Source organism: Pelodiscus sinensis, chromosome 3, assembly GCF_049634645.1.
Source record: "Pelodiscus sinensis isolate JC-2024 chromosome 3, ASM4963464v1, whole genome shotgun sequence".
In the NCBI taxonomy this organism is placed as follows: domain Eukaryota; kingdom Metazoa; phylum Chordata; order Testudines; family Trionychidae; genus Pelodiscus; species Pelodiscus sinensis.
In genome coordinates, this window is record NC_134713.1 from 20701512 (window position 1) to 20713932 (window position 12421).

The window sequence follows — 12421 nt, forward strand, 5'->3', positions numbered from 1 at the left end:
CAATTTGAATCCCTGAAGTTAATAAATAGGTCGGGATTGGGTTATCTGAGAGATCACCTCCCTCCCTGTGCCATACTGCAGCCATTGGAGATCAGCAGTATCCCCTTTAGTATAAAACAAGAAGCAAGATGTTCTCCATAAGGGATCCTCTGCTTTGGAATGCACTCTCCTCTTGGACAATCAGAGCCCTGGTGTATTCACTTTCTAGGCAGGTTGCAAATACTTTCTCCCTAGGTTTCTGGGGAGAGGGCTGATGGGGTTAGCAGAAATCCATTTATGCACAGAAAGTCCTTTAATAGCCTATATTTGAATGTGTGAGAACACGGATTAGCCCCAACACTGATTTTTAATAAATGTAATCAAACCTCCCATGGGCATTCATTCAAACTGGGAAGCACAGAACACGGCATTGGGGTATCTGTCTACTATACTCGGGTATAATTCCATAAAGCTGAATGTTATTGTAAAACAATGTTCAATACAGAGTTTCAAAAGAAAAAACTCCTGCAAGCAAGAGCTAATGACATGCTGTGGCACTGTTTTGTAGTCAAAAAGAACTAGATGGTATCTCGATGTAAGCAGGGTCAGGATAAGCTCTACCCTGACATCTGGTGGTGAATTGTGGCGAATGGTGCAAAAAGACTTCAGGGGCTGATCTCATTTGCATAGGCACACCCACCCCACCTAGTATGTGCTCACAGCAGCCCAAATGGTCACTTTGGCCACTGTGGGATCCCCAGTCTCTCTGTTATTGAGGCAGAGCGGATAAAGTGTTGTTACTTTGATTATATGAATCAAGGACAATGGAATAGTGGAACTGTTTATGACAGAGAGATTCGCCACAAACTAAGTAGCACTCGCTAGACAAGGGGCATGGGTTCCAAACCCAGTCAAGTTAGGAGAGGTTGGGGATAGGTCTTTGTACCTGGTGGTGGAGTGCTGTCTGAGGGCCTAAACACCACTGATTGCATCCCTGCCTCTCTCCATTGTGGAATATCAGTGCTAATTTGGATTCTATTAGAAGTCTAGTTGTGAGCTACTGAGCTGACTTCACTGTGGGTGAATGTAGCACTGCGACTCCTCTATTATGAGCTGAACTTGCTGAGAAGCTGAAATCACTGTGTGCTGAAGGGAGCCTGGTGCAATACTGTGGAAGAGCTGAAATCACTATTGCTGTGGGGGAACCTGACACGATACTGCTGAGCTACTAGCAGAGCAGTTTGCAGGGACAACCGGCGAGTGCAAGTGGCCAACATAGCAGCTGGCGGGGACAACTTGCAGGCGACTGGAAGGAGCGGCAGCAGGCAACCAGTGGAGCAGCTGCAGGACCGAGCAGCTGGCAGCCAGGGGTACGAACAGTTTGTGGGACAGCTGAGGCGGCTCACGGGACAGCAGGTGGAGTATGGCGGAGTGACTTGCATTGATGGCGGCAGCAGAACCCTATGGAGAGGCGGACCACGTAAGGTGTATCAACCCCCACCCCACTCCCGGTTGGGACAGTAACACCCTGCCAGATGAACTTTTGAACCCTGGGGCAGCACTGACCTGAGTCAGAGACTTTTGGGCTATGTCTACATTGGCAAGATTTTGCAAAAATACTTTTTAATGCAAGAGTTTTTTCCGTTAGAGTATTTGCACAAGAGAGCATCTACACTAGCATGAGCTTTTATGCAAGAGATATGCTTTTGTACAAAAGCATCCATGCCAGTGTAGACACTCTCTTGCCCAAAAAAGCTCCGATGGCCGTTTTAATCATCAGGCTTTCTTGTGCAAGAAATTCATGTTGCCTGTCTACACTAGCCTCTTGTGCAAGAACAGTTGTGCAAGAGGGCTTATTCCTGAGCAGGAGTGTCATAGTTCTTGTACAAGCAGCACTGATTTCTTACATTAGAACATCAGTGTTCTTGCGCAAGAACTCCCAACCAGCGTAGACACAGCCTTGGGGTGTCAGACTTTGGGTGATTTTTGGGTTGCTAGACTCAAGAGACTCTTGGGCTACGTCTACACTGGCATGATTTTCCAGAAATGCTTTTAACGGAAAAGGTTTCAGTTAAAAGCATTTTCAGAAAATTGCATCTAGATTGGCAGGATGCTTTTCCGCAAAAGCACTTTTTGCGGAAAAGCGTCCGGAGCCAATATCGACATGCTCTTCCGCAAAAATGCCCCAATCGCCATTTTAGCCATCGGGGCTTTTTTGTGGAAAACAGCACTGTGCTGTCTACACTGGCCCTCTTGTGTAAATGATTTGCGAAAGAGGGCTTTTGCCCTAACGGGAGCAGCACAGTATCTTACATGCGATCCTCAGTGTTCTTGCGGAAATTCAAGCGGCCAGTGTAGACAGCTGGCCAGTTTTTCCGCAAAATCATTTGATTTTGCGGAAAAACTTGCCAGTCTAGACACAGCCTTGGGGTGTTGGACTTTTGGGGACTTTGGGTGATTCGTGGCTAGGGGACTTTGTTCATGTTTGGTCTATGAATCTGAGTTGTGGTGTTTACCCAATTTAATGCTGAGGTCAGTTACCTCATGTTATTAAAGATTTGCTGCTATACCGAGGCTCTGTGCTTGCGAGAGGGGAAGAATTGCCTCTTTGAGGTGTCCAGGGATGTATGTAAGATTTCCCAGGTCACTGGGTGGGGGCTCGTGCTGGTGTTGTATTACCTTGTTGGGAGGAGACCCCTAGGTACTGAACCCAGCCCTTCCTGCTATTAACTTGGCCTGGCAGAAGGGTTACATCAAGAACAAAGGTCATATTAATTCATGGGTGGTAGTAGTCACAGCACTCCAGGAACATTTCTTTCTGTTCTCCCCTTGCTTCAGCATAGTAATAATTTAATAATAGCCTTTACCAGATCAAATTACTACCACAGTCTATATTGGCTCAGTTATGCTACATAGCAAGTGGCATTGAAGTACCCCAGGGAGGCAGGTAACTGGTACGTACCCAATTCCCATTAGTCCATACAGAGACATATACTTACTTCCCCTAAGCACGCCTGTAGTTCAAATCACAACTTAAGTTTTGCATTTCATTTAATTAGGGTTAACATTCACTGTCCCAGGTACCTCTGTTAGCCACAACATCTTTCTGTATTTAGAAGATACTCTATAGCTCTATAATAATTAGAGGGGAGACAAATATTGAGTTTTTAATGATGCCTGTTATATATTGATTGGCTGAATTTAAACATTTGGGAAATCTATGCATTAGCAGCCATAGCCAAAGCTAAAATGCTAGACAACAATATTCACAGGCTGTGTTATTGGTATCGCACACCAATTGTGTATCCAAGATGTGGTTATTTTGGTTTTGAGACAGCGGCTTTTTTTGTGAAGAGGCACTAATGGGTTCACAAATGCTGTCAGTTAAATCAAGGACATTAAGGAATCTGGAGAGATCTTAACAGTTTTCTGTCACTTGCTGGAGCTGTTAGAGGATGAATATATGCATTAGTGAACAGCATCATGTCAAGCGTTCTAAGAACAGTGTAGGCAGCTAAACAGCTCTTACCAGACAAATCTCTCCAATACTTCCTGCATTCCCAGACAGAAGTCAGTTTGTGTGGAAATCATTGTAAAGCTTGCTTTCTAGGAAGAGATAATGTATGCTTCTAATTTTCAGCTAACCAGTGAATAGTATTTTATTCACAATTCTAAGATGACTTAGGTGTGCTATTTATTAGGCCCACGTTTACTCTCACACAGCCTCTCGAGTCTTGTGGCATTTTGGATTTTCTTACAATAAGTCAATACAGATATTACTTTAAAAACCTTAAACACAGCTCAAAAATATGGCAAGATTACACATTAACATATCCATGTCGTTATACTTTCAATTTCCAGTCAACATGTTTGCAGCAACTCTAATTTCAGGCAGAAACACTTTGTGGGATAGGAATTACACTGCTAATTTTGTGATTGTCAAAAGAAACAAAATGAAAAGAAACCACCACTAAGAGTGGTGAGAAGAAGTAATAAAAGAAGAGCAGTGAGGGAGCAAGAGAAATGATGAGAGGAAAAAGAAAACTCCCTGCCCATAACTTTTCTTCTTTTTTCATTACCTAGTTCCCATCTTTCTTTTCTTGATCTCTCCCACTTTCTTCTTTGCCTCTTCCTTCTCCTGATATGAAAAGCAGCAGCAATAAGCATGACATGAAATGAAACACCACAGGTGTTTGGCTGGGGGAGGAAATTCTGATGCATACCCCCCACTGGCATTCATTCAAACTGGGAAGCACAGAACACGGCATTGGGGTATCTGTCTATTACACTCGGGCATAATTCCATAAATCCGGATGTTATTGTGCAACAGTGTTCAATACAGAGTTTCAAAAGAAAAAGCTCCCGCAAGCAAGACTCAGAAACTAATAACATGCTGAGGCACTGTTTTGTATAATGAAAAACAATCTCTCCAACAAAAACTGGAATGCACATCTTAACACTACTCTCTTATATTTCAGATACCACAGTAGATAACAGCTGGATGATTTACCTTAAGCAATATCTTGAAAGGGAACAATGTGTGAAGCCAGGAAACATAATAGCAAAGCAAGGAGTAAACATGATGTACTTTCTGTTAGTGATAGTATATGACTGTAAGTCAAGACCAAGTGCAAGGAAGAAAAAATCCTTTGGTGCACTAAACACCACTAATAGAAGGAAGCCCTGATGCTATTACGATGGGGGGGAGGGGCACATGTGAGCATCAGATGCAGTAAGAGGGAGGAATCACATATTACCCCAGTCCTTCTCTGGGACTGAATGCCAGCCATAGTTTCAGGGCTTCAGTGAGGGCAATAAGGCTAGTCTCACTGCTCTGCTACCAGGGAATCTGGAAAGCTGTTTTCAGTATGTACTTGGGGCCAAATTCTGCTCTCACTTACACCTGAGTAATCCAGAGTATCTCTACCAACACTAGTGGAGTTGCTAAGAACTTGCACCAACATGCAGCACTTCATGACCAAAGTTGGCACCTTGTGCTTCAGTAAACACAACAGTGAGGCTCCGCTGAAAGAGGAAAGAAGCAGAAACCAAACCCATTGCAAGGACATCTCCAAATCCACACCTCTTTATGAGTAGAAGTGAAACAGTAGCTACAACTGGCAATCTACCTACCCTCCCTGTCCATGAATAATCAATCTTGGCAGCAAGCAGGGAGTGGTTAAAGTAGGAGTTTTGCTGATTCTCTCCCCTTGACACAGAACACAAAATCCAGATAAAAATAAAATGTATTTCTTTTTAGAAAATACCAAGGGTGAAATCCCATCTCCATTTAAGTAAATGGGATTTTTTACTTTAGTGGAGACAAAATTTCACTCCAGGATGCAGAGTAGATGAAATCTGAATGAATTAATATGTTTCCATTTTCTGGAGCATAGCTATCAAAAGGAGCTGCCTCATCTAAAATCCATCCATGTATTTAAAAAAATAGTTCCAAGGAAGTTAGACAGTTAATTAAGTGCATTGTGACAGCCTTGAGAAGGTTTCCTGGGACAGACCAAGAACTTTCGCTAAAATGTCTTTTACTGCAAGATAATACTATCTCACTTGTTGCTGAGATTTAGCATGGAAAAGCCATGTAAGCAGTGGTGCTTATATAATGCTTTCTATGTAGAGCGTAGAACAATGTTTTCATATTTCTTTCCAACTATCTGTGGTGATTTTCTTAGCATTCACTGAGGAAAGAAAGTTATAATAGCACTTTAGCGTGAAGTATGGCATTTTGCATTATTTTAGATCTGGTTCCCTCTGCTGAAATGCCATATACTTATATGTAAATGCTACAGAAAGTGATTCTTCAGGCATTCCATAATTTGCTGTTGGAAATTGTGTGGTTTCTGTTCAATATCCATGTCCATGAAACCAGCAATGTAGAATATAGCATTTTTGTAACCTTAACTGTCCAGTAAGAATGAGACATATTTAAGATTAAGTTCTACTCTTGGTGAGATAATTAAAAGAACTGGTCTTGTCTTAACTGTCAGTGAAGCAACATGCACATTTATGACACTATATAAAGAATGGGCCAAATTCTGAATTGACCACACAGCTTAAATACTCTCCACAAGTCCCACACAGCTGTTCTGGGCTGAGCATGAGGGGCTCTGAACAAGCTAAGAGGGAAGAATACTCTCACACAGCATGGCCAAGGATTCACTCCACTGCCTTGTGGCCTACGATGTGGGGTAGAAGCAGCAGCAATGGATCTGTGTCCTTAAATCAATACAGCTCCAGTAATCCTAGCACGTACATGAACACCACCAGTTACACGGTCTCTGGGGCATTCTGCAAGTGCTAAATAAGATCAAGCGTTCAGTTTTTATTTCATCCTTACGCTGAACTCCCATTGACTTCAGAGAACATTCTGCCTAAGTATAGACTAATACCTCCAGGATTTGGCTCCCAAATTAATAATAAACATGAAGTATTCCTTTAAGGGGAAGGGGAAAAGAAACAGAACAAGCTAAGGGGTCTGATTGTCTATGGGCCTGCACCTTGTGTAGTCACTTAAGGAGAAAGGGAGTACAAAAAATGGGCGTAAGATCCCCAAATCATCATCATTTGGTGAAATCCTGGATTCACTGAAGCCAAGTGCAAAATTTCCAGGTGCTTCAACAGCGTCAAAGATTTCCCTCAGAGGCTAAAGGTCTGGCATGGTATATATTAGCCCTATAGGTGGTTCATGGTAGCACCTAGGAGGTACACTGCATGCTTCCTCCCTCGTACCTCCTCCCTGTTCCTCTGCATGGCCCTCCCTGCACACTCTCCCCTCACAGGCACCTATTCTGAAGAAGGATTACTCCAGTGCTGTCCCCATGGAAGACTGGTTTAAGGCTGACTTTTGAGGGCCTGCCTCACAAATCCTGCTGGGAGGGACATGCCAGAGGCAGTTGCAGCATGCAGTAGGCCAGAGATCCTGGTCCATGCTCCAGCCCATAGACCAGACCAGGGAAGCTGTTATCCCACCAGAGCCCTCTAAGGGTGCAGCTACATTGCAAACATGACGTGTGAATACAACCCCACAGATGTACCTGAGCTAGCTTTAATCTAGGAAGCTCATGCATCAAAGCACTGAAGCCTGGCAGATTTGAACTGCCCACACTGAAGCACACCCTCTCTCAGCTTCGTTGCTCTGGGACCCGAGCTATTTAATGCTAGTTGAGAGGCACTCACACCCTGTGATTTCAGTACAGACATATCCAATGTTATCCCAATGGCCTCTCCTGTCCTCAGATCATCCCAGGAACTAAAGAGCACAAGAGAGGCTTAAAAATATTGCAACGGGATGGTGGAGTTAATCAACAGTGGGCTGGGTCTCCCACTGCAATCTCACTTTCAGTTCAGGCCCTCTGCGTGAGGCCCTGCTGGACTGGCTTGGGGATGAGAGTTGGGAGTCCCTGTCCAGGGCCCTGAAACTGTAGTGATGTGAGACAGCCTGTCCAGCTTCTTGCATGCCCCTGGAACACTTCCCATCACACCCATCTCTCAGTTTGGGATAGATCTTGCCTCAGACCTCCCCCCCCCCCAGTCTAGGGCCAATGACTGTAACCCCCTGGTGCCCTGGCCCCTGCCTATTTAGTGTCAGGCTGGGGGAGAGGGAGAAATCAAAGCCACATATCCTCAGGAGTGGATTCTACTTCTGCTGCTGTAGAACATAGGTTCTCTAGAAAATACTTCTCTTTTCTCCTCCCACACTCTTGCCTGCAGCTTCCTTTTTGCTGTTTCTTGGGGGAGAGGACCATGCTCAGCCATAGCTAAGGAGTGGAACCTTCCAAGCCCAGTACTGCTTCAGACTTCGTCCTGTCTCAGCCCTAAGGTTGGGTCTGAAAATCTTGACACAAGCACCCTACCCTTCCAATCCGGGGCTGTGACTTCTGTGCTGGGCCTTTCAGAAATGCATACAGTATCTTCCTTATAGGGTTGTGTCTCCTTTTTCCACTCACTGGATACAGGTGTCACTGACTACACAAGGAACAAAACCATATATAGTGGGATGCCAACCCACAAGGATTCTCTTGGAGTTTTCAGGAATTATTCTGTAATTAAAGATTATGTCATGTGATGAAACCTCCAAGAATATGTCCAACCAGAATTGGCAACCTTGAGAAACACCCTCACTGTGTACAATTTTTTTTTTTTAAATCTAAAACATTCTGATTTTGGAAGGAAATTGATAAATATTATGCTTCCATGTAGATACAATATAATGTACCAATAAATTTCCTATCCTGAATTAGGAAGTGTATTAGGTTACTAATCTCCATGTCTACCAAGCAAACATAATTTTGCATGTATTTTAATTGCTTTTTAGTTTTTGCAAGTATACGTGAATGTAGAAACTTCACTTAGTTGTGCTATATTTTATATATAGTAGTAATCTGCAGTTACCTAAACAGCAGTACATTACAAAAACACATTCTGTATAAATCAGACTGCTGCAAGAACAAATATTAGACTTGTATTTAACTTGTGTCATTTTTTAGCTTTTTCCACCCCACCTCCACACTCCCAAAATGCATAGCACGCGTCATGTGAAAACTAAATTGCCATATGAGGTATATTATTAAGACTCGTCTAAACAATAACGCTTGTGTGACAACATGAGAGCAAAGAAAGAATGTCCAAATATGGCTGAGAGTTAAATACCCTGAGAATTAAGTGTTCTTAAATTCACTGGAGTTTATAAATCTGCATTAACCAAAAGAGAAATAAAGAGAAAATGATTCAACTCATTTTCCAGTACCATTCTCTACAGACGTTGTGTTATAAACCTCCTCCATATCCTGGATGCTGGAGGCATCTGTTGAATCTTGATCACTGGCTACAATTCCTACTGAAGAAAGGCTAGAAATGAAGGAGTGCATCCTTTTTGCATAAATATCCCTAATGTTAAAATAAGGTAGCTCATTACATTTCTTTTTGTGATCATTGTTGGATTGGTCTATATCAATATCCTTTTGCTTTTGATAGTATTTAGAAAACTTGTTGAAAATTATAGTGATTGGAAGGGCCACCACTAATATTCCACAGATAATACAAATGCTACCAATAAACTTTCCCAGCAGAGTGACCGGGAAAGTGTCTCCATAGCCAACAGTAGTCATGCTGATCGTTGCCCACCACCAACAGACTGGGATGTTGTGCAATTCTGATGCTTCATCGTCTTTTTCCACTGAGAAGACCAAAACTGAGAATATAGAAATCCCAACAGACAGAAACAAAAGCAAAAGTCCAACTTCATGGTAACTATGTCTCAAAGTGGCACCTAATGATCGAAGTCCTACAGAGTGCCTTGCTAGTTTCAGGATACGAAATATCCTCATTAGCCGTAGGATCTGAACCACTTTCCCCATATTCTCAATGTCTTGACTTTCTTCTTCCTTTGTGTCCACGGCCAACGTGGCATAAAATGGAATAACAGAGACAAAATCAATTATGTTCAGAGGGTTTTTCCAGAACTTCTTTTGACTTGGAGCTACAGCGAGCCTTATCACAAACTCGATGGAGAACCAGATGATGCACGCTATCTCCACAGCTTCCAAAACAGGGTCTTCAATCTCTCTATTATTGGCATCCTTTCTTTGGAACTCTGGCATGCTGTGGATGCACATGGCTACAATTGATGCTAGCACTACACTCAGGGAAGAAATTGCAATTAACTTGGCTGATAAGCAGTACCCAGGATTTTCCATTCTAATCCATACTTTCTTTCGTATTTCACCAAGCCACAGTTTATCAAATTTCTCCAGCTCTTTCTCAAATATGGATGATTCTTCATTGGAAGAGTCTATACTTCTCTCATTGCTTTTCTGATCCCAGTCCTTATCTTGACCTTCTTCTTTTCTTTCTTGATACCTACTGCTACAGCAAGAATCAATAAACAGCTCATTGATCCCCCAGTATTCTATTTCTTGGCAGAAGGAGAAGACACAAAGTTCCTCCATGAAATGCAGTTTACCCGTATAGTAAAAATTCAAAACATATCTAAACAAAGAAGGGTTCCTATCAAAGTAATATTCCTTGTCTGCATCGCTGTAATCATCACATAATTCCAGGATAGCCTCTTCAGAATGGCATTTGAGCAGTTTTCCAAGTCTGGTATGAGGAAATCGAAGCAAAGTACTTTGATCGACTGACTGCTTAAAGCCACCCACATTCAAGTGAATAAGTTCCTCATCTTTCCCAGGTCTATGGAAAAATTCACCATAAACCATTTTGAACACAGTAGTTCTGTTGCCGGCTTCCAAGGCACTAAACCATAAGATTACATTGCACCTAAAAGAACATAAGATATTATTAGACAATTTAATTCAGCTTTGCTCTTGCAGCAATTATTTTCCAATCTCCATTTACTGTGGAAAGGCTACATTGAAAAAAAGCAAAAAAAAGACATGACAAAATCACTGTTAAACATTTCCACTAAAGTAGGTTTAAGTTAGTCTGGTGATTTATGAAATCAGAGTTAGAAAAATTGAATAAAATAGTTTCTGGTTCAGCATTCATCTTCATTTACTTTCTTCATTTATTATTACTCTTATCCTCTGGTATTATCAAATCGAAATTAATATTTATTCTGAAAAGTACAATGAATGTAAAAATTCTGAGACTAAAGGAAAAACGCACTCAGACTTTTAACCATTTAGGGCTAGATGTTGAACAGAATTTATTCATTCAATTTTGAAATCAAGTGAGCCACATCAATTTAAACCACTTGAAAATGTGGATTTTAGTAGCTTATTCTTTTATATATAATTTGCACTCTTTATATGATTTTATGTTAGTTGCATGCATTATTTCTTACATGATGCCAACACATCTTAATCTACACCCTTCCCTAGAACAGCATTCTATATTCCTATCACTTTCTGGCTGAAAACATTTCAAGAGTCTAGTTTAAACAGCTTTTCTTCATTTTCCTTTTCTGCCCTTGAAGATCTCTCTCACCCACATTTGTATATCTGCATTCATGAAGTTTCCAGCAAGAAGTTTGCTACCTGCTTTGCTACTCACCTGTAGTGATGCAAAGTTCCTTCTTAAGAATTTTATCAGTTCCAGAAGCACTTCCTACTTTGCCACAGCATATCTACAAGTGTACTTGTTACGCTGATAAACTGGTGATGAAGTATCATTTCTGGAAAGAGCAGTTTGCAGAGAGGGCACTTTGAGAGATATTTTGTTTCAGTAAATAAGATGAAGTACCTGTAGGTAGACACAAGTATTATATTATCAAAATTTCAGGCTAACTTGATACAAAAGGCAGATATTTTATATAGCATAATATTGTCTGTTGACTTTCCATGTGATTATATGACTTCTGACCTCTGTGACAATATAAATCCCTATGAGCTTATGATTTTGGATAATTAGAAGTTAATTTCCTGTATGTCAATTAAATTTATTTAAATTTAGGAAGACAATGAACTTTGAATGCCACAAGAGAGCAGATAATAGTTTGTTAATTTATTATTATGCATATCACGTATTTTAACTGAATTGTTTGGCTTTCTTGAATAGTCCAGTTTGCATGCAGCTGCCCTAGATCAGGCCTAAGGATTTGTATTGTTTGTATGCAGGTATTTTCAATGAGCACTAACCTCATTTGGAGTGAACTCAATCACCCATGTGGACAAACCCTAAGAATTTTCATTTATTACCAGCTAAACTGGACGTATTATTAAAAAAACAGAACGCTTAAGCACATTTAAAAAAATAAACCTATTAAATCTAAATTTGAAGTTATAACAACTTATATCAAGTCTTAAACCAATTACAACTTACTATAGTAAACACTTTTAAATTAAACACAAAATTTAATATTTAAACACTCAATTCCACTCCAACATTTCCACTCCAACTCATCTGATGAAGTGGCTTTTACCCACAAATGCTCATGATATATTTGTTAATCTCTAAGGTGCCACAGGACTGCTCGCTGTTTTTAATATCCTAACAGCACATATTTGCTGCCAATGTTTTAAAGTTCTAAAACTGGTTAATTTGAATTTGAGACACCGACTTGAAAGAGCAGGAGGATATTTTCCTCTTCCAAACTAGAAACAACGAGTTGTGAGAGAATGAGATCTATTACTTTTAAAATTTTGAAGGATGTAGTAATCAGAAACAATCAGTTCAATTCACCTACTCCCTTTAATAAATCAGTTTATTTAAATGAAAAACAAATTTTCTTATGTAGTTTTATTTAATAACAAACATTTAAAGTGCTAGTTTTGTACATTTTAACTCCAATTTCTATGAAAGTGCAGCTTCAGACAAGATAACAGGTTAAAAAAAGTAATCATCTAATAAATAAGGTATGTCACTCATTTTCTAACTTTAAAAATGTAGGATTTAGAAATCTAAATAAATGTATGTTCAGCTATATAAATCTTTAATAAAGTTGTATAGATACAGTGTATCCTCTTGG

General features: G+C 40.6%; 1 protein-coding gene across 2 annotated transcripts in view; it reads right to left on the bottom strand.

Annotated features, from left to right (window-relative positions):
• Positions 1–8536: 8536 nt before the first annotated feature.
• The window catches only part of KCNS3 (potassium voltage-gated channel modifier subfamily S member 3), a 33726-nt gene continuing 29841 nt past the window's right edge, over positions 8537–12421 (bottom strand). For both annotated transcript variants that reach the window (XM_075923447.1, XM_075923448.1), the window contains 2 exons: positions 11008–11196; positions 8537–10272 (listed from right to left, as the gene is read on the bottom strand). In XM_075923447.1, coding sequence (XP_075779562.1) covers positions 8727–10211 — 1485 coding nt within the window. In that variant the 5' untranslated portion in view covers positions 10212–10272; positions 11008–11196 and the 3' untranslated portion in view covers positions 8537–8726. The remainder of the gene's footprint in view (positions 10273–11007; positions 11197–12421) is intronic.